At 43.7% G+C, this 22,881-nt stretch overlaps 2 protein-coding genes across 2 annotated transcripts; one reads left to right on the forward strand and one right to left on the reverse strand.

Annotated features, from left to right (window-relative positions):
* Window positions 1–219: 219 nt before the first annotated feature.
* On the reverse strand, window positions 220–12,072 carry SCPEP1 (serine carboxypeptidase 1). The gene is made up of 13 exons (XM_005526698.3): window positions 11,990–12,072; window positions 10,904–11,049; window positions 9,973–10,062; window positions 9,114–9,269; window positions 8,584–8,658; window positions 8,294–8,366; window positions 7,361–7,398; window positions 7,056–7,184; window positions 5,495–5,579; window positions 4,618–4,731; window positions 3,820–3,957; window positions 2,335–2,498; window positions 220–2,227 (listed from the first exon to the last, which is right to left on the reverse strand). Exons 1-13 carry the CDS (start codon window positions 12,039–12,041, stop codon window positions 2,162–2,164), a joined length of 1,326 nt encoding a protein of 441 aa, XP_005526755.2. The 5' UTR covers window positions 12,042–12,072; the 3' UTR covers window positions 220–2,161.
* Window positions 12,073–12,143: 71 nt separating this feature from the next.
* Window positions 12,144–18,322, forward strand: COIL (coilin). Its single transcript, XM_005526844.3, has 7 exons — window positions 12,144–12,394; window positions 13,146–14,316; window positions 14,630–14,716; window positions 15,271–15,318; window positions 15,954–16,029; window positions 16,730–16,818; window positions 17,326–18,322. Exons 1-7 carry the CDS (start codon window positions 12,144–12,146, stop codon window positions 17,419–17,421), a joined length of 1,818 nt encoding a protein of 605 aa, XP_005526901.2. The 3' UTR covers window positions 17,422–18,322.
* Window positions 18,323–22,881: the final 4,559 nt, after the last annotated feature.

Here is a 22,881-nt window from a genome sequence, read left to right on the forward strand (position 1 = left end):
TGGAGAGACCACCTTCTCAATTATCTTCCTCTATCAAGCCCTATCATATTCATTTAGGATTTACATAGAATATTATATATAACAGGACTGAGGACCAGCCAACTCAAACTGCTCTCATGGTCTAACCCCAGCCAGCAAACAAACACCACAGAGCTGTCCACTTACTTTCCCCTCGAGACAGATGGGGGAAAGACTGAATGGTAAAAGTGAAAAAAGTCATACGCTGAAATAAAGAGTTTAATAGGCAACAAGCAAATCAAAACAAGGAATTCATTCACCACTCCCCATGGGCAGGCAGGTGAGCAGCTGTCTCCAAGGAAGCAGGGCTCCATCACATGCAGCAGTTATTTGGGAAGACAAACAGCATCACCCTCAGTGTGCCCCCGTTCCTTCTTCTCCCCCAGCTGAGCATGACACCACCTGGCCTGGGACATCCCTTGGGTCAGTTGTGTCCTGGCTGTGTCCTCTCCAACTCCTTGTGCCCCCAAAAGACCCCTCACTGGTGAGGTCTGGTGAGAGCAGAAAAGGCCTTGTCAGAAGTCTTCAGTCACAACTGTAACAACCCCGTGTTATCAACATCTCCAGCACAAATCCAAAACAGCCCATACTATGTAGTAGGAAGAAAATTAACTCTATCCCAGCCCAAACCAGCACATTACCCAGGCAAAAACATACTGATTTGCTAGGCAAATTATTTAAAAATATTCCAAGAATGCAGATATGCAAATTTACACACTGGTAGCAACTCCTCTTGTTCATCTAAAAGCCAAAACAGAAAAGATGTCATTTTCAAGCAGTGAAATCAATGTGATGCTGAAGAGATGAATTAGACCTATTTATTCAAAAAGGTGTTTAAAAAACCAAATCTGGATTTGCATTGCTAAAGTTCTCAAGAATACAAGAAGGGAACATGAAAAAGGAAAGCAATTATTAGGTGCCAATAGTGGAGCTGCTGGGTGATTGCACATGTGCTCACACAGCATTGTGCCTCAGTTCTTGCCAAGACAATACTATCATGTGTTTCATAACCATTTCAGTGCCTGGAGTAATTGAGAGGTTGCTATTTGTTTAGGATTCTGACAGCTGGAAGGAGCTGTTGTGTCTCCTATCAGACACCAATAAAAAAACAACTACTTCATCCTCCATAGCAAAAGTCAAATGATGTCTGACCAAGTCTCTTCCTGATTATGTAGTATCAAAAAAAAAAGTTTCCAAATAATAGGTCTCTATGAGACTTAAAAAAATCTCTAAAAGACATGGATCAAGATTTTGTATATACTTCTTTTAAATACTCCTATAATCTTTCAGAATTATGCTGCTATTGCTCAAATAATGCTCCTTTCCTTCTGGCTAAACTCAGAAGGTTTTAAGAAGCTTCTGTCTGTTGGGACTCTTTGGTACAAGAGAATATTAACAGACCTTCTGCTTCAGGATACAGAAAAGCAGGAATTCCTGCTGGATGTGCTTTAGGTTTTGAGAATAAAGGCAAAATTTGAGTAGTAGGAATTAAGAAGAATGGAAACAAGAAACAAATGGTCAGATGAAAAGGGTCAAATCCTCCTCTGTGCAATGTTTCTCTCTCCGTAGCACAGGAAGTCTGAAGAATCCTGGATCCTAATTCAGGCATCTCAGTAAGATGAGCTGAACTGTGATTCCTCTAGAGCAGGTCCTCTGTCCTGGCATTTCCACGTCTTCAGCTTGTAATCCAGACAGGTGACTCAAACCTGAGGACAATGGAAGGAACATTCCACAGCCTCATGATGCAGGTCAGCTCTCCCAGAGGAACACAAAGCAAATCAAGTCAAATCAGTTTTACTCTTGGTGTGTAAACAGACAAGGGAGCATTCAGGGAAGGGCAAGAGCACAAAATCCTTCCAAGGCAAAGGTTCAGGGCTTGTTCTTCATGACAGGGGACTTCCCTCTGGAAGAGTCATTTATGAACAGTGTTAAGGCAGCAAATCACAGCTTAAAAATTCAAAAGCAATAACTCATTCAAGGAAAAAAAATGCCTTTCCACAAGCAATTGTGCACAGTATCAGCAAGACGAGGGAGGCTGTGTGTCCAAACAGCCACTGTATCTCCTTTGGCTTAGGATCCCAGATTCACACTCCTCCAGAGCCTGGTGCTGGGCAGGAAGCCAGACCAGCTGACCTCCCACCCCCTAGTGCTGCTGCTGGGTCACCATCCTGAGCATTTTGAGTGCCATCTCTCCTTGGTCAGCTGGTACCTACCACAGAGAAAAGCATAGGATAAGCAGCTGCTATAAGAAAGCAGACAGCAGCTACACATCTTCAGTCTTCTAGCTGATTCCACCCCAAGGACTTCATTATTTACCATGTGCCCAGCCTTGAGAATCCAGAAGAAAGCAAAGTTCTCATAGGCCTTGTGGAAAGCAGCTGTCTCAGTGGATTCTGGAGACACGTACAGCGCCTTCCACCTTTTCTGGCTGAACTGGTCCAAATCAGGCCACTTCAGCTTCCGGATCCATGCCTCCTGGCCTGTAGGAGATTAGAGGTAGCATTGATTACCCATACTGGGAAATTACCAATACTTGGTTCCACAGCAGCTTGGGAGTCCAGTTCAGCTGGACACCCCCTCTAATGGATACCAGTACAGCAGAGGTAGCAGAGAGTCTGTGTGCTCAGATCCTAAAAACAATTTTGTTATGCCTAGGAAAATTCAGGACAAACTGAAACCAGTGGAAGGGAGAAGGGAATAAGTAAACAGTGAAGATGTGTATGAAATGGACTTAGGATTGTACATGTGCTTCTTGGAGGCTCTGCAGCCCTAGAAATTCCGACATATTTCACTTTGCACCTCAAACACCTTGAATGTCCTGCCATAGAGAAGGATCAGCCATAACAAGTCCCCCATCCTGGAAATCAGAAGAGGCACTATTTCTCTGTTAGACACTCATTGAGGGGAGACTGGAAAGGCTGTATTCCAGGGAGACTGGAAAGGCTGTTTTCCAGGTGCTGCTAGAGAAGGGGCAGGGCAAGACAGCAACAAGATCAATTCCAGGACTCCAAGGGGGACAAAGCTTTAGCCTATCTGTGAACTGCTGGAAGAATTTACTACAGCTCAATTTTGGACCAAAATGCGATGAACTAGAGCACCACTAACTGCTAATCTATTTTGACAGCCTAAATACTGTGTTTCCTGGATTTATTGATTGCTGTGCTGCTCACGAAGGGCATCTGAATATCTAAGTGGACAGAGACATATAAGGAATAAAGCCTTTCACAACATAGGAAGATGTTTGTGGATTCTGTGACTGCAAATTCTTTAACTCAGTGAGAAAAGACCAGTGGAAGGAAGCACAGCAGCCTTGTGAGGCATTTCAGCAGCACTTGGCCTGGCTCCCAAACTGCCCCTGCACCAAACCAGCATCTTGCAAGCAGCAAACAAAGCCCAAGGTGTGCAGGAGCCTACACTGAGAGCAGGTGTGATCACTCTTCCACTGCACCCTCCCTCATTAATTACCAGCATTCTTTGCCTATGAATGAGCATACAGACATACACATCTATGTGCCTATCCAGGAGGATTAAGTGAATTATTAGCTTCACTGAAACAACCAATTACTGATGTTGCAGATCCATTTCTCAACAGTATAATGGAGGTAAAAGATTTGCCTCACTCAGAGGGATATAAGCAAAACATCTTAAGTGCTGCTCATTTATGACTCTAGTATTTATGTACTGCTAGTTAGATAAGAGATTGGACAGGAGATTGGAGAAATCTGGGCAGTAATATACTGATAGCTCCACATTCTACTCATCACATATTCTGTTTCCACCCCCAGGCAAGAAGTTCCTCACCCATGGTGTCAACAATGAGGTCCAGCTGCCCATTATAGACTGTAACATTGACATTGGCTGCCAAAAGCTGATCTACAATATCGATGACGGGTTTCATGAAGTCCTCAGCCATGTTCTCAAAGACCTGTTTGGACTGACCTGATTGGAAACAGAAAGACAAATTTTAAGTGATGAAGGATGTCATCCCCAGGCTGGAACAGAAGCATAGGCTAAAGGCTCTGAAATGGAGTTCACAGCTGCACAAAAACGAGCCCTAGCCCAAAGTGGCACTGTGTATCAGTTTGAGGAACAGGAGGACCAGATAGCAGCTGTGCTCCCACTGGAGCTCAAAGACAGTGCTGTAGTTCCTGGCTTCTATTTACACACTGACATCAGTCCTTTAAGCCTGTTTCATACCCCTCCTCCATAAGATGCATCATTACATGACACCAGACTTCTGGCAAAGAAAAGCTGACAGGAATTTATGCAAGACTGCATGAAAGACAGAAACCAGTTCCTGAAATATAGAGGATTTTCCTCCCTCCCCCTGTACTTTTAGTTACTTGACTAAAGATAGTTATAATCTATATGATATATACCTATATTATAGATTCTAATAGCAGAATCAGAACCAGAACCACACCTGCTCCCACAGGCCTGTCCCACAACATTTTCATTTCTGAGAACAAATCCCCTCCTTAGCCCCATGAATAATGACAACTGAATGTGACCAGTTGCCAGAGTATTTTCCTACAGCATGCAATACTGTAAACAACAGTAATGGACTCATCAGGTGCACACTAGCAGACAGGAAAGTACCTCCCCACTTTACACAGTCAGGAATGATCATCAGCTTCTTTCTGATGGGCCCATTCATCAGCTCATCGAGGCTGCTCTGATGCATGTTTCTGACATGGCGCTGGTAAAGCCGCACTGAAAAAAGAGAGAACACACTTTGATCAGTGGCACACTTCAGACACCATCCTGCACAGATAACGATCTTCAGTTTCAATCATGGCCAACAAACCCTTTTCTAATGAAAATGCAACACCACAGAGAGAGATTTGCTTACTTTTACTAGAAACCACTGAAGTCAACACTTATTTAGGGCAGGATAGTACAGGAAGACCCCATCCGTTCCTACTTTTGGCTAACACTGCACTTTCTCTGGGCATCAGCTTCTGCTTTAACCACTTGGCTGTTCTCAACAGACCAGTTATTTTTGAGCTGTGATGTTTTACTTTCAGGAGCTAGTTGTTCCCTTATGAAGCCAACAGAAAAAGAGTTTGAATGAAACTCTACATGTGTGGTTTTCACACTGACGCACAAAAATCATGGAGCAAGAATTTAATTAGACTGTTTATAGTGATGAGACACTTTTGTGTCCTGTTTTAAAGACCAAAATGAAAGACAGGAAGAGGAAGTAACTTGAAAGGTCATAAAATGATGTTGCAATTATACTGACTGCTTCCTTGCTATAATTTGTGCAGAATATATAGGTGGAGGTGTCATCTATAGGGCTGTCCCACATTCCTATCTGTCTCTATTTGTGCAACAGCAAACAAGTTCTGCTTGAGAGAATATCAACATCCTTTTAAAGGATGTGCTACATTGAGGCTCCTTCCACTGTCAGAGTTGAAGGTATGTGATTGGAAACACAGGGCCTCAGAAGTTCAAGTATTTAAATACAACTTACTGAGATGGAGATTTTCTTGTTCATCTGATTTCACTTCTGGAACCTCTTTAGTCAAGATGTTATAAAAGTTCACATTATCCGTGTTCTGAAAACACAAGATAATTTCAGTAACACTAATAAAAACATTTCTCAGAGATGAAGAACAGTCTTTCCTGAAAAGAAGAAAAAAAAAATAAAAAAAACCCCAAGTAAATCCTAAATAAAGGACCCTGTGACCTGTCACTTTACCTGCACACCAGGAAGATACTTGTGGAAAAACTTCAGTTCTACATTTGCTTTGAGAAGTGGAAAAGAGATTCCTCAAGCCTGTATTGTTCATACATGGGTTGTGCCAGAGATGTTATTTACTCCTCTGAAGCAGATGTGTAGCTACAGGAAGTCTTACCCTGCATTAGTCATGACAGAGAGCTGCAGTGACAGTGATGCCTTCAGACAGCCCCTGCTGGTCTGGTGCTGCTTTTGCTCAACATCCTTCCAACCTACAAAACCTCCAAAATCTAAAATGCTTCCTCAAAAAGGTGGTGATGGGTATGAGCCACCCCTCTTCTGGAGCTGCTGACAGCTGGATGTGCCCAAGCATTGCAGATTGGCAGCTCTGATGCAGCTGACAGAAGCTGCCTGCATCCAAGGGCAAATGTGAGCAGTGCTGCCATTAGAGAAGTTACTCCACATTCTTGAAGCCCTGCTTTACTGTATTTTTGAGTTTTTAAAGTTCTGATGCTTAGGTCAGAAATCAGCTCACAATAGCAACCCCAGAAGAACTGCAGTGCCTTCACTTGCCAGCACCATCACTGCTGAGAGGGGAAGCCAAGTAGATTTGAAAAGTAAACCAGGAATCAAAAGTTCCTTCCAAACAGCAAGAAGTAAAACCAACTATGTGCAGGGCACTGTCAGTTATGAAACACAGAAAAAAAAAAAAAACAAACCAAAACAAAAAAACTCCCCCAAAAAAAGCAAAAAAAAGGAAGTGGGTCCAGATTAGCCTTTCTGTCCAAGGAAGCCAGAGCCTTACATGTACTGAAGAATGAGATTTTGGAGCAACCTTTTAACTGGAGAAATAAAAGCAAAACTTTACCAGTCTTTCATGCTGGAACTTTCTAAGTAACAAGATGCAGTGTCCCACAGTAACAGACCATAGCTTGAGGTCCATTTCCATCCTGTGCACCTATTGTAGTTCTCCAAATAGAGATGTGTGCTTAACTTCAAATTTGTGTCTTGCTGGATGCAGTTTTCAACATTCAAAGCTTTCCAGGAGATACAGTTTATTTAATTTGAAACTGTGGAAATCAAGAGGACTAGTTGTATGCTGGAAACTCGGTGTATACACTAGTATGTACTAGAAGACCACAAGGGCTGTTCTGCCCACTTTCTCTGTCACTCACCCAGCAGAGCATAGCAAACACTCCTTTATATCAGCACTGGGATAAAACAAATGCTGGCAAAAATGACTGGGCAGAGGGTTGGAGAATTCATGCCAGCTTAGCACTCATAGAAAGGATAACTTGAAATCATGTGCCTCCCCAGGCAGCAGTTAGTTCTTAATATCAGTCAAAGATCTCACCTCTTCAATGACACCTTCAGCCTTGCCCCAGAGCTCAGTGGCCAGCCCATACTGATTTTTATTTATTGCATCCATTATTTCTTTAGCAACAGCAGTCACCTCTGCTAGACCATTATCATCAAGGAGAGACTGGAAGACAAACACAAAGAACGACAGCTTCAATTACAATTCCACATCCATTTATTACAGCCTCCATGCTTTCGAGGTTTTATTCAGGCTAAGAGGTAATCTTAAAATTCACCCATTTGTGCTGTATGGCAGCACAAGGGATCACGTGAGGACCAAGAGTTTAAGCAGCTACTTACAGTGCTGTAAAGGTAGGGCCCCCAGGACAGCACAGAGTCTAAACAAACAGAACAGATTTCAAACGTCAAACAGACAATCAATCACTGACATAAGATTTAATTTACTTTTCCTTTATTGGGGCAACAATATTTATGAGAAAAATAAATGGAGATGAATTAATTAATCAGTAAAAAGGTACAGTAAGCTCTGTTTAACCCTAAGGTTATGTATCACAGACCAAGTTCTTTACAAATCCTGCAACATCATTAACCCCCTATGACTTAACCAGTGAAATTTATTTAAAGCAACCAACATGTTTTTACCAAAATGTTCTGCCCCCAGCATTGCAGCACATTGCCAGAACATGGGCAGAAGTCTAACAAGAGGATGGGAATTATCTAAACTGATCTGTTTGAAAAGTCACAAGGGAAAAATTGAATTATAAAATAAATCTGCTTTGCAACAACTTTGTAAATTCTCAAGGATCAGCTGATGGCAGACAGGTAAGAGCTTGCTTCATATTGTCCTGTGCTGCAGGCAATCTGTGAAGCCTGCCTTTGCCAGTCCCACTGAAGGACCAAGAGCCCTTTAACTTGCTTTTTGTCCTCCTCCAGTTGTGAATCATTTGGAGGCCATATTTAAGCACAGGACTCTTACAAAACACCTCAGAGGCTGTGGAGATGTGTAGGGACATTTCACCATCCCTCCAGATGCAAGTGTGCTCCTCACTGACCTTGCTCTCTGGCTTCTCCTAATCTAGGTACATTTTAAAGAAAGACTCTTCAGTCACAGGTTGCAAGGCTGAGCATTTATTATTGATTTACCAGACAAGAGAGTTAATTCACTTAAGGCAGGGATGGCACTTTTGACATTAGGCACTCATGGAATGTTTGCAACACCAAACAAAACAAAACAACAACAAATCATCTACAGTCTGAGGAGTTTAAACATACCCAAAGGAGAAATCCAGGAGTCTCCAAGAGCAGTCCCCATAAAATTGCACTTTATGGTCCCTTTTTGAACAGCCTTAGTAAATAAGAGGAAAAACAAAACAAAACAAAAACCAAACAAAGAATAACATTTCAGTTAGCTACTCATGACTCTAGAATCTGTTTTCTGTAAATGAAAAAAGTAAGTAGCATTGTGAATTAGGCAATAGGGACAGTATATTCCAGAAGATAAAACTACTTGTAGAACCCCAGGTTTAAAAGTGAAAAGTGAACTATATCCTCCAAGTACTTACCTTGTGCAGCTCTAAAGCAAGCCCAGCAGCCATTTTACCTCCATAAGATTCAGAAAATATGTAGAATGGGATGGTCTGTCGAGAGAAAAGTCACACAAAGAACTCGTTGGGCAGAGGATACCTCCAACCATCTCCCACATCCCACACAACCCAGGCACTGGCTGTTCACCTCTCAACCATTTAATGTTTTTTTTTTTTTTATTTTAAGCTGCATGTAAGGTTTCCATAACATCCTGGTGATTTGCTGGGGTTGGTTCTGAAGCATTTTGGAACTATAAGCAGCTGTGATCCTATATATGCTGCTCAGATCACTCAGGAGACAATAATCCACCCCAACGCTTATCTAACTAACCCCAAAATCAAGATACAACCTCTGAAAGATAAAAAATAGGACACAGTGGTTATAACTGCACCAAACATTACCTAGGAGCAAAACACGGCCCATCTGGAAGTCTGTTCCCTAATTCTTACTGAATTCTATTTAAAAGCAGAGAAAAACACAACAATAAACAAGAATTCAATTCACTTACCTGGAATTCTGTTCTATGCTTGAAGAATTCTCCAAGAAAAACCATCATATCAGAAACTACTGCTGTAAGGTTTCGAGCAAACAAGCTACAATCATCCACATAACTGAATCCAGTGCCCACAGGATTATCCACAAACAAGATACTGGCTGCCTGCAGCTGTAGAAGCAGAAAGGTTTGTATAAAACCTCAGTTCAGCGTCAGAAAAAAAATTTAGTTTTGATGGCACAAATGATTAAGTGAGCCAGCAAATCCCTGGACCTGAAAAAACTCGCAGAAAAATTAGGTGCAAAATAAAGTCCTTCAATTTGCCCAATCTGTAACCAGAAATACATCCAAAAACTCCCAGTAACCCAGGGGCAGGTCTAGGGAATTCTGAAGTACTTCAGACTATTCGTAGCTCAGAGCACAAGTATATTGCACTAATTAAACTTCCACCTTTACAGGCAGCTGTAATTTGTTTTCCTTTGAAGGACATACTGGACCTGTAATTACAAACCATAGGTTTTACATACCAGCCACCCAGAAAAAGCTCTGTGACTGCACACAATGAAGCTGTGATCTCAAATAACACTTTCTACAACTTCCCTGCTCTCTGTTTCCTAGATATTTGCATTTCACAATTTCATGGAAGACCAGACATACTTTATCAAATCAAATTAATATGTCTACCCCTCAGTTCTAAACAAGGCCATTCCTATAAGCTAATTTATTAACTGCAATATTTTAACTTGAAATATTATAGTTCTACTGAGCTTTAAATGAAAAACTGTTCTGTGGGTTTTCTGCATAGTGATCATCTGCTTACACAAGCAAACAAACATTTCTAAGTCATAGTTAGAAGCTGAACTTTCTACTGTACCCAGGTTGTATTTCTTGGTTTCATTTCTTTGTCTAATGGACCAATCTCTTCAAAGTTCCCATATCCACAGCCTGAAGCTCCTGGACCTCCCTGCAGGGAAATACCAAATGACAAAGACGTTAAAAGGCAGCATGGCATAGATAAGACAGATGGAAGAAAAATACAAGCCAGCCAGTAAGTAGAATGACAGATTGTAAATTTTTAAAAATGGCTTTTGCACTACTACTTGGGTTATGTGCACACATTTCTGAAAGCAAGAACTCAACAGAGAAGCAGTCACCCACTTGTGAGAGCTTCTGATGAGCTGCCTGCCATGTGAGCACAGTTTCAAAACCTTATTCCCTGAACATGGAGTACAAATGTTAACTATCTGCTGACTGGGGCTTTGCAAGTCATTAGATTAATCAGCATGTACAGCTTGTGGGTTTCACTCTGATGAAGTAACCCAGAAATAATAAGAACAAGTCCTCAAGTGATTCTATTCAACATTAACTTCTGAAATGCATTGTGGAGAACACACCACCACTTTTATCAGATTAGGATTGTTTTCATTTAGGAATCATCCTAAATCTCTAATTTTATTTTATCTATTCTCTCTCTCTCTCTGAACATTGTTTAGACTTCAAACTCTCCAGAAAAGGAGCTGTGAAACTACAATGCACAGAAAATACTACTGTTGTATAAAAGATAAGAACAACCTCTGTTATTGCAATCAAACTTGATGGAAGGTGGGCAGTTGAGGACACCCCACAACTGCAGAATGAAATCATCCCTGTTTTTCCCACCCTCAATACCTCATTCACAGGGTGAGGCATTTAGAACCAGGCAGTTTTGAATTCTGTTTCTGTAGAGCTGCACAACATCAGACATAAGACTGAACCAGGTGCAGATGGAAAGAGCTATTGCTTATGTGTCTCTAACCACACCTTACCTGAAGCCACAAGACGAGAGGTAATTCTGTGAAGTCTTGGATTGGATTATTTGCATAGTAGAGCCACCAGAACATGTGGGCCTTGCTCCGAACCTCCACATATCCCCACACCTCTTTGGGCTCTTGGGGCTGCCTCAGAACTACACCTTGATGGGAAATAAAAGTAACTATCAGCTAGGTAAAAAGGCTCAGCTTTGGGCTTTCCACCAGAATTGTTCCAAAACATCACATTTCAATCTTGGGTGTGATAAATAGAAGTGCTACTACTATTTAAAAAAATTGCTATAAGAAACCTAGGCGCCTATACTTACACCCCCACCCACAGCTGAGTTATCGTCAATGAACGAAGTGTGTTCCTTAAGTGCTTCCTTATCAGAGCCTGGCGTTAGAGCTGCCGCCGGAATCGCAGCCCAATCGTTGGAATTTGTTCTTCAAGTGTTTTCAAGGCCTGGGCTGAAGGCACAACCCCACTAACCCCAATGGAATGACTCCTGTAACCAGCTGCAACTGCGACAAGGATCACATAATATTCTGTGTAGAAAGGGACCTTAAAAAATCGAGTTCAACTGTTTAGTGAATTGACGGGAATCGAACCGGCAGCCTTGGCGTTACAGCCTCCATGACCCAACCGAGCTCATGCCGGTACTTTGATCTGGGTGTCTGCGGAGACCGCATCACTTCACAGTCCCCAACGAGAGCAGATGCAGACAGACAGAGGGTCACTTCTAAAGGAATCCAAAATATAGTTTAAACTCATTTAAGCCAGTAAAGTCTGGTCACCTTACGCGGTCAGTCTACGGTCCATTTCGGACACGGAACAGACCTTTGACACTCCATCCATTAATTTCAGGGATCAGGGCAGAAGGCAACAGCGCACTGGAGTAGGAGCAATAAGGCTTTTCCAAGCCACGGCGGCCTGGCTTTGCTGCTCCCGCCGGGACTCTCGCCACCCTCTCCGTCCCTCCCCACCGCCATCCCGGCAAGCGAAATTTCCCGCGGCTCAGCCCAGGCCCTGCCCGGCAGCGGCTGCGGCACCCACGAGCGCCGTGGCCGGAGGCTCTGCTCCCGTCCCATCCCGTCCCGTACCTGCCGCCAGCAGCAGCACGGACAGCGCGACCCCAGCACGAAGCGGCCCCATGGCTCCCTCAGCTCCCGCGATCACGGGACAGGCCCGGCCCGCCCTGAGGCACCGCCCCCCGCGCCCGCCTCTTGCCCCTTCTCCTCCTCCTCCTGCTGCTCCATGATGGCGGCCGGCGGCGGCCCGGTGCGGCTGCGGCTGGTGTCCGACCACCCTCCGCCGGCCAGCCCGGGCTGCGCGCTGTGCTGGCTGCTGCTGGAGCCGGGCCAGGCGCGGCTCGTCACCGACCTGCTCAGCCTCATCCGCCACCGCTTCGGCTTCAGCCGCCGCGCCCGCCTCAGCCTCTTCCTCGAGGAGGCGCTGCTGCCGCCCGCCGAGAGCGCGCGCCTCGTGAGGGACAACGACTCGCTGCGGTACGGACCGGACGGGACAGGGACAGTGGGACCGGGACGGCGGGATCGGGGGTCAGTCCCACACACGCACCTCATCAGTGTCTATCAGTATCTGAAGGCGGTGCCAAGAGGCCGGACCGGGTTCTGCCCGGTGGTGCCGAGCCGTGGGACACGAGGCAGCGGGCAGGAACTGATGCCCGGGTAGTTCCACCTGACCATGAGGAGGAGCTTCCCTGTGCAGGGACCGCACGTTGGGACAGATTGTGCAGAGAGGATGTGGAGTCTCCCTCGCTGGGATATTCCAGGGCCCTCTGGACACAGCCCTGTGCCTTGTGCTCTGGGATGACCCTGCTTGGGCAGGGAGGTGGGACCAGATGACCCCAATGTGATCCCTTCCAGCCTGACCCATTCTGGAGTTCTGTGAATCCCCACGTGGGCTTGGTGGGACGGGGATGGGGCTTCCCCGGGGGTCTGAGCTCTTCCTTCCCTGGGCAGTGGAGAGGGAGCCAGGTACCCATGGGCACTGATTCCCAACACCCGTGACACCCCAACATGTCCAAAAGGGATGGAGGGAGCCAAGAGGTCGGAAATGTTCCCAAAGATGGAAGGAGAGCCTTTGCCTGCAGGGAAGGGTTCCGTATTGTCTGGGGAAGAGCTGAAGCATCTTCACTCTAGAGGAACTTGCCTGAGCTGCTCAGATATAGGGAAAAGTGTTCATTATGCTGAACGGTGGCTTTTGTTAGTTTTGTTTTGTTTTGGTTTTTTTTAACAGAGTAAAATTGGAAGAGATAGTTGCAGATGATTATGAAGAAATAGATGATGGTTTTATTTACACAACAAAAGAAGACAAAGAAAGGCACAGACACAAGCAGGATGAGGAAGAATTCTCTAGGAATGAAGGCAAGCATAAAAGGAAAAAGAAAAAGGAGAAGCATAACCTTGAGTATTCCTCTTGTAGGGAAGAGACCTCTGTAGATACTTGGGATTCTCAGAAAAGGTACACGAAAAGAAAAAGAAAAGAAGAAGTTAGGGGAAGAAATAGAGTTGCAGAAGGTAAGGAAGAAAGCTCTACTTCCCATTCTAAAAAGATGAGAAAAGCAGAGAGGGAGAAGCAGTTGGCAACAAAAAAGAAGGATGAAAAGCAGACAAAGGTTGCTGCAGCAAAGATGGCTTTAGAACGGGCAAATGAGAGCTTTTCTCTAAATTCTGGTGAAAATAGCACCAAAAAGATCACAACACAGTCCAGGAAAAAGAGGGTGGGAGCTTCAGATTCCTCAAGCACATCATCTGACAGTGACAGCAGTGAATTAAATGTAAAGGAAAATAAAACTTCCCATAAACCTGTAGTGGTGACACTTCCCAAAGATAAATCCCAAGTTGCTTTAGATTTTGATGTGAAAACTAGTAAAGCTACTGTAAAGTCTAACACTGAAAAGACTAAGACTGCAATTAGTAAAAATGCTAAAAACCCCCAGTCTTCTAGTTCAGATTCTGACTCAAGCACAGAGGATGAGAAGGTGACTCCAGCACAAGACAGCACTGCAAAGGAAAAATCGGTGCCAAACCATATGGGGGCTGTAAAAGCCAGCACCAAGGCTTCCAAAGCAAAGAGCTCCTCTTCAGACTCTGATAGTTCAGATTCAGACCCACTTGTCATTAAAAAACCTGCAGCAGGTGCTGGACTGGGTGATTCCGTAGTAAGGAACTGCACTAAACAGTTACCAGCCAGTGTGCAAGGATCGTTTGCCAGCCCTGGCCGTGGAAGGGGGCATGGAACGAGAGAGGATAACTTCTGGAGAAGACCTAGGGGCCGTGGGTTTCATGGGATGATGAGGGGCCATGGGCGAGGAGCAAACCCTGGCTTCTTCTATAACTACAGCAGTGAAGGCCAGAAACAGAGGCAGTTAAATGAAGCTGCGACAAACACTTCTGTCCTTGTCCAGGTGAGTGACTGACACAGGCAGAGGTCACCTTTCTCTGGCAGCTTGAAATGTACAAAGAACCTATAGGATGAGAGTAATTCATAACAGAAGAAATGGATTAGTGGGATAAAGGTTGGTCTTTTATTTACTGTAATTCCATTCGTCAGCCTGAGGAAGTGTTTGTGGAACAACAATAAAGTGATTGTATTATATATCTAAAAACAATGTGTGCCTTGCTCTTCTCAGAGCTTCTTGCAATCCATACAGCATAAACACTGACTTCTGTTTGCACTGATACAGTAATTAAATCAGTGGGTTACTCTTTGTTTCACAGAATCCAGTGAAGATTCCCAAGAGAGACTATAGTGTGTTACCTCTTCTAGCTGCTCCACCCCAAGTGGGAGAAAGGATTGCCTTTAAGGTAAAGAATTCTGGAAATACTGAATGTTAGTAGGTTAAAATTGCTTCATTTCAGCCACTCTTTAAGTTTCTGACCTAATAGTTTCTCTAAAAAATTCACTTGTTGTAAAGCCTAGCTTTGATTTTTACAAATTTTTGGAGCATATACAGAAGTTAAGTGCATTTCTTTGGACTTTTTGTATTTGTATAACACAAGAAATGCTGTCCCTGCTGTCATTTCAATGTGATTTTCCATATAAATGTTATTGCAAGTCTTACCATACAAATAATTACACTGTGCTGCAAAATAAAAAAAATAATCAAAAATGAAATCCCTGCAGTTGAGGAGACTGGGATCCATCTCCCTGATGTCCTCACACAGCCTGACCTGAACATAAATCCTTTGGAGCAGTGAGTCCTGCAAGTCTAACTGGGACCATGATTGGCACTAGGTCCCTGGAGTAGGAGACTTGGCTCTTGCACTTTTCTCTTGCTGCAGAAGCTGTGTTTGCATGTAGGTGGAATCGTCAAAGACTGGGATAAGTTACAATTTGTTACTTGTATTTCTTTCAACAGCGCCTGGAACTAACTGAAAATTACAGTCCTGAAGTTTCAGACTATAAGGTACCGGTTTTTTTTTCTCTCTTAATTTTCTCACAGAACTATGATAAGTGAGGTATGGCTTAAATACTTTGATGTTGTGCAGTGTTTTTCCTTGCATCCAGTTGACTCCACAGGCTATTCCTGGTGCAGCAGTAAAAATCAAAACTCTAGAAGCTGGAACTAATTGAAAATTTGAAATGTGTAGCTGTTATTTAAAGAAAAAAAACCCACAAAAACAAACCACCAACTACAAGGATTATTAATAATCATTAATATTTTAGAGATAAAAAATGCAGATCCTCAAGTAGAAAATGTAGCTGTATTTGAGTCTACTGCTATTTGAAGTCAGGGCAAGTTCTTAAAATTGGTGCAAGTAAAATTTTGTTGCTACTTCAAATAACTTGATTTCTGCATAAGTACTGATTTAAACTGCAAAACTGGTGACAATGAGTAACTTTGGTTTATTGATGCCAGTAGTTACAGATTGCTGAGCATTAATTCTTTGCAGATTTTATACATGGAAACTGGAAAATTTGATAGCCAAATAGACTTTTTTACTCTGGCAGCAATCAGGTAGCATACTGGTTGTAAATATGGAGTACTTAGCCAGTGCTGAAGTGTGTCTTACCTGATTCTTTTCTTTTTGCTTTCTGAAGGAGGCAAAAATAATCAGTTGGAATGCTGAAAAAAGGCAGATTGAACTTGAGATCCTTTCAACATCAGCAGGACAGTGTATGTACCTGGGACACTGAGGGCTTGTAGTCATGTGTTGTCACCTGGAAAACCAGAAATCCAAGGAACACTTCATCTTTCAGGAGTATTCCAGATTTCCTTGGGTTCATACTTAACACACTCCTCCCCTCCTCATTCACTCCCCAATAAATTGAGAGTTCTAACCCTTGCTAGTTGAACTGAAGGACACTTATGGGTATTTACAAAATATTTTTTTTCAGTCAGTTTGGGTGGTCAGTAACTCAGCTCTACTGTGGTTTCATTTTCTGAAATTATTTTATGGAACTGCAGAGAATGTGTGAGGTCATAACGGTGTGTCTTCAGTGGGTGTGGAAGTGAGTCCCTGCAATGACAAGATGCAATTCCTGAGACCTGAAATGATTAATGTTTCTCAAATTGTGTATCCTGCAGTTGCCATTTAAGCCAGAATTAATGAATTGTCATATAAGCATTTTTCTCAGATTTCAACAAGATATTGTTGACTTTCTCATGTGAGTAGTCAGATAATTACCATAATTTTGGTGTGTAGTATTCAGTTTTACTTCAAGATTTTTTTTTGTTACAATTATGAACCCAGACACTGACCTTAAAAAAAAAATCAACAATCCCCAAAACCAAACTGGTTTTGATCAGTGTTTGTGGTAAACATTTGAAATTTCTTTGGTTTGTAGCTCATTGAGCTGTTTGCTTGGCTTTTCAGTTGCTAAGGAGCCAGGGAAGTTTGACCTGGTGTACCAGTCTGCAGACGGAGAGCAGCTGATAGAGTATGCGGTGCCTCAGGACACCAAGGTACGTGGGGCCTGCTCTGAGTCCTGACAGCAGAGCTGGTACCTGCCCTGCTGCTTCCTGACTCTGTTCACCTCAGGGACATTCCCTTTGTAATCATGCATCTGATTTGAATCAATGAATTGAATCAGTAGAAGCAAGAATAATTGTTCCTTTCTGGCAAGAATATGCATGTTTACATCATAATAATCAGTTCCTGCATGTTACTCAATTAACTGGGGTCACAGCCACTCATCAGACTTCTTGTTTTGGCTAATAAACAACATAATGTCACATAGAGATTCTTTCTTACCAGCTTTTAATTTCATCACTCTTCTTACCTGCACCTTTTCTTACCCAGGACATCAGGCAGGTTGAGGTTCATCAATAGGATCAGTGGCTCACAGGAGGAGCTGTGATCTTGGTTCAGTGGTGCCATTGTTCAGTGCTAAGCAAAAGCATAACAGCACAGAAATTGCATCTGCTGGTGTTGCTGGCACCTGCTAAGTGCTGCCTGTGGTTTGTTTTCAGATAACTGAAAGCTGGGATGCACTGATAGAGCCGAGACTGATGGTGGAGCCTCCAGTTAATGGATCCAGCGTTGAAAATGGAACATCTGGGATGTGAAAAAAATGTGAACAATTGTACAGATTTGGTCTGTGAAATGCTGCCTTCTGATTCTGAGGGTGGCAGGTGCATTGGTGGATGTTACTGACTTAAAAATAAGTAGGCCAAAAGAAAAACACCTTTTTCCCTTAGGCTATGTTTTTTATGTAATACATGAAAACTTTATTATGAGAAGTCTAATATAGATCTGTTGGGTTTGAATATTTATATCCTACTGTAGCAAGCTGCAGATCTGGAATGGTTTGATTAAAAGATAAAACACAACCCTGTCGTGTGAGTAACTATTTAAATGTCTGCTTTTGGCTAGAGTTGTATAACTGCCAGAGGTCACTTTCATTTAAAAATTAATTATAAGTATTGTTGATGAATTATAAATATTGTGCCGAACTTGCCCTCTGCTGCTGTGTCTTAGGTTGCAATGCAAGATGTAACCACAAGTATGTATTCTATTACCAGCTGTTAAAGCCAGATGTGGCAGTGTTCTTTATCTCTTCCATGACCCATCCTCCCTCCAGGGGGATATTTTCTGTGAAGGAGCCATTGAGTCTCACTGCAAGACTGATAAAATTCCATCATCCCACTGTGGGATGCTCCACCCAGGGGGAGGAGCCAAGCATTCCTACCTGGATATAATCTGAGACTCAGAACACTGCAGTCAGCCTTTCCCCACTGGATTCCCAGAGGAAGACTGGACCCATCTGCATCACCACTGAATCTTCAGAGGAAAACTACACCCTTCTACAGGATCATTGCTTCACCAGAAGCACATCTGTCACTCCAGGATTACTGCAGCCACCATTTAATGGGACTGCTACCAACACCCTGCCCAACAGGGTGGCAGGTTGTATTCTGACTGTCAGTAGTTTTTTTGTGTTACTGCATTTTTATTTTAATTTTCCTAATAAAGAACCATTACTCGTTTTCCCATATCTTCCTGAGAGCCCCTTAATTTCAAAATGACAATAATTAGCAGTGGAGGGAAGGTGTTAACATTTTTCCATTTCAAGGAAGGGTTCTGCCTTCTTTAGCAGACACCTGTCTTTTCAAACCAAGACATGCTGCCAAGCATCATACAAATACTGTGACTTTGCAATTACTTAAAGAGTTTTAACTGAACATATCCAGAAAAGCCTGTGAATTTTGAGCTTCTGTAATTTTGAGGCAGATAAATATAAGTGGGAACTGTCAACTTTGTTTAGAACCAGTGGAATTTAACATGAACTCCTCACACAGTTGTGTGATTAACACTGTATTAATCTATGTAGGCTATGAAAGCCTTTATTGTTTGTTTTAGAGCAAACCCTCTTGTGTTTGCTGAAGTTTCTGTGTTGCCTTTCTTCCCTTTCCAGCAGCAGAATGGGTCACCAGGTGCTGGCAAGGCACTGCAGTGACAGCTCTACTAATTATTAGCATTCAACAGAATTCAACAGAATGACTAGGTTGGAAGATCTCCAAGATCATCGAGTCCAACCATGGTGTAACACCATACCTAGACCATGGTACTGAGTGCCACATCCAGTCTTTTTTAAACACATCCTTGGATGATGACTCCACCACCTCCCCAGGCAGACCATTCCAGTACTTTATTATTCTTTCTGTGATAAACTTTCTCCTAATATCCAACCTATATTTCCCTTGGCCCAGCTTGAGACTGTGTCTTCTTGTTCTGTCAGTGTTGCCTGGGAGAAGAGACCGACCCCACCTCGCTACAGCCACCTTTTCAGGAGTTGTAGAGAGTGATAAGGTCACCTCTGAGTCTCCTTTTCTCCAGGCTAAACAACCCCAGCTCCCTCAGCCGTTCCTCACAGGGTTTGTGTTCCCAGCCCCTCACCAGCCTTGTTGCCTCCTCTGGACACGTTTGAGTGTCTCAAGGTCCTTCCTAAACTGAGGGGCCAGAACTGGACACAGCACTCGAGGTAAGAAGTACAAGTGGGTACTCAAGGTAAGGGGAAGCCAAGTACAGGGGGAGAATGACCTCTCTGCTCCTGCTGGCCACACCATTCCTGATCCAGGCCAGGAGCCATTGGCCTTTTTGGCCACCAGGGCACACTGCTGGCTCATGTTCAGCTGCTGTCACCAGCACCCCCAGGTCCCTTTCTGGGCACTGTCCAGCCACACCATCCCCAGCCTGTAACGTTGCAGGGGGTTGTTGTGGCTCAAATGCAGGACTTGGCACTTGGACCCATTAAACTTCATCCCATTGGACTGTGCCCATCCATCCAACTGCTCCAGGTCTCCCTGCAGAGCCCTCCTCCCTTCCAACATATCAACACACACTCCTAGCTTAGTGTCATCTGCAAATTTACTAATGAAAGATTCAACACCCTCATCCATGTCATCAATAAAAATATTGAACAGAACTGGTCCCAGCACAGACTCCTGAGAGACACCACTGATGACTGGCTGCCAAATGGATGCAGCACCATTCACCATTGAGAGGGCACCTTGGACCTCTGGAACCTTGACAAGTCTTACACTTTCAGATACTCCATGTCCTAGGCAGTTAACTCCTACAGGGAAAACATAGAAAAAAACAAACCCTAGATACAAACACCTGAAAATTTGTACAATATGGTTTAGCTGTCATGTACTCTGACCTAGTGCATGAATCAAAGTACTGTGCATTTATGCATCAGCCCTATTAAAATGTCTTGTTTGTGAAGGAAACATTTCTGTACAAGTAAAATTAATTTGTGCATTGTGGTTCTTTTCAGACACCATTATTTTATGCTAGGATTTGTTTTTTTAAATAAAAGTTCAGTTAGATTTGTGTGGATGTTATTGCAAACTGGATGAAAAGAAGATGTCAGACAGGAGCACAGTCATGCTCAGAGAGTGGGAATTAATGGAAAGATTGTTTTTCTAAGGGAATTGTTGCTTGTTAATTCTTAGGAAGTTGCAACAAAAAGACAGGTGTTTCAAAGCACCTCTTGTTCCATTGCATACTGTGCATTTTGTGCATGAATTAAATGGGTGTAGAGTTGCTCTGGCTGTGCCAAACAGGTGATGCTGTAACCACACCCCTGAGAGAGGGTGTTTTGAAGGTAAAATCTTGAGTTTTATTTACCCATTGTTACCCAGTTTGTGTGAAGCTATTGCTTCACGACTCAATTCAAATCAGACCAAGGGCAGGCAGCCCAAGCTCTCCCTGTCCCATCCACCTCCTGCTCTGAGGAAGCTGGGGTGGGACAATGTGCACATGAATCCCACAGGGAGGTTGTGAAACACTGAACAAACCCTCACAGCTGCCTTTCTATCCCTGGGGCTTTCCTGTCTCTGGCCAGCTCCTTTGCTGGGGGCAGAATGCGAGGTACAATTTATCCCACTGTGCTTCTAAAGCCCTGCTTGGGCTCTGCAAGGCACTTTGAATGTGCAGTGTCTGGGCAAGGGGTTAGATTTAGTTCAGAATCACAGGAAGTTCTCAAGTATTTGCAAGAAAACGAGTTATAACTTCAGTAGCTATTTAAATGGTAATTTTTTATGTTAAAACTTTATTGTCTTTTAGACAACAGGAGTGGTTGGGCTTCCTCTAAACCAGAATTTCAAGCCCTCTTTGATAATGGGGAACTTAAATTGCTCATCTGAGCTCTAAACATCCTGTGCTATCCTCCAAAAGCAAAAAGTACAATTGTGAGGGTGTATATTTACCCTTTTTATTTGCATACCTCTGTCCGTATCAGTGGATACCATGTGAGTGCCACAGAAAATTCAGTGAAGGTGCTGAGTCTTTGAAAGATGTCAGAGGCTTCCAGATAAGTCCAGATAAACCCAGGGTGTTTGTTCACCTCTCGAAAAATAAAAAATGCAAAAATTAAGAGCTGTTCTTCGGTCCCAACTCATGCACAGCACAGCTCTCTAAGAATGTTCCTTTGCAGTCACTGTCAGCTGCCCCCTGTCAGGTGTTTGCATTTCCTCTGACAGCAGTTACAAAGTCCTGATCAGCACACCCCAACTACATTGTAAACCCGTGGCGCTGTGCTCATCTCCTGGAAACTCCTCCACCCTCCAGCATATGACAGAGCTGATCCCTGAACTTTTGCTCCTGTCACAGCCCTGCAGCTCCAAATTCCTCCATTGTCCTTTCTGCACCCGTATCTGTTACTGAGCAGTGACTCAGAGCCCTGTAACACACAACCCCTCTGCAGCTTATCCCGAAGGAGTGTTACAAGGCTGGAGGGATAATTTATGTAGGTACAAGTCCATGTTATCTGTAATAACATAGCTTTACAATGTTTCTCCAGATTTAATTTTATCATCCTGAAAGAACTGGCTAGGAGCTGATTTCAATTGCAATAGACCACCCACCATTGCTCCTTTTGAGTGCTTTATGCAATGAGCATGGACATGAGCCAGCAGTGTGCCCAGATGGCCAAGAAGGCCAATGGCTCCTGGCCTGGATCAGGAATGGTGTGGCCAGCAGGAGCAGAGAGGTCATTCTCCCCCTGTACTTGGCTTCCCCTTACCTTGAGTACCCACTTGTACTTCTTACCTCGAGTGCTGTGTCCAGTTCTGGCCCCTCAGTTTAGGAAGGACCTTGAGACACTCAAACGTGTCCAGAGGAGGCAACAAGGCTGGTGAGGGGCTGGGAACACAAACCCTGTGAGGAACGGCTGAGGGAGCTGGGGTTGTTTAGCCTGGAGAAAAGGAGACTCAGAGGTGACCTCATCACTCCTGAAAGGTGGCTGCAGCCAGGTGGGGTCGGTCTCTTCTCCCAGCCAACACTTACAGAATGAGAAGACACAATCCTAAAAGCTGTGCCAAGGCAAGTTTAGGTTAGCTGTTAGAAAAAAAATCTTCACTGAAGGAGTCATTGGGCAGTGGAATGGTCTGCCTGGGGAGGTGGTGGAGTCACCATCCCTGGAGGTGTTTAAAAGACTGGACATGCACTCAGTGCCATGGTTTAGTTGATGAGGAAGCGTTAGGTTAGGTCATAGGTTGGACTTGATGATCTCAAAGGTCTTTTCCAGCCTAGTTCATTCTGTGATTCTGTGTAACTCCTGAACATTATTGGAAGTCCCCAAGGACTAACACCAACAAGACTGCCTGCTAATACTTTTGAATGACATTAAAGGGAAGCTCAGCAGTTCTCCACACAAGGTGTTCTTTGCCCGCTAGACAAGAGTTGAGAGCACACGGCTCCTGCTGCTGCAGCCCATCAGGCTCTGTTTAAATTACTGAGGAGGGGATCACAGAGTTTGAGCCAAGCTGCTCCATTTCATCCCTGCTGTCAGTATGGGTGGAGGAATATAGAGGGCCGCAAGGAAGTCCCTGGGATGCCAGCAGACAGGGCAGAAGATAGAGGAGGAAGAGACCACGGGAAGAATTTGGGGTCAAGTTAGTTAAGACAGGAGTACTTGCCATGCTGCTATTCAGCATCAATGTTCCTGTTACAAACAGTGATTATTGAACTCAGACTGAGAAAAAGAAATTTGTGGAAGCATCTTCTGTTGAGATGATTTC

The sequence above is a fragment of the Pseudopodoces humilis genome, chromosome 21 (genome assembly GCF_049639895.1).
Source record: "Pseudopodoces humilis isolate 2021_Gansu_Grassland_sample_001 chromosome 21, ASM4963989v1, whole genome shotgun sequence".
NCBI classification, from domain to species: domain Eukaryota; kingdom Metazoa; phylum Chordata; class Aves; order Passeriformes; family Paridae; genus Pseudopodoces; species Pseudopodoces humilis.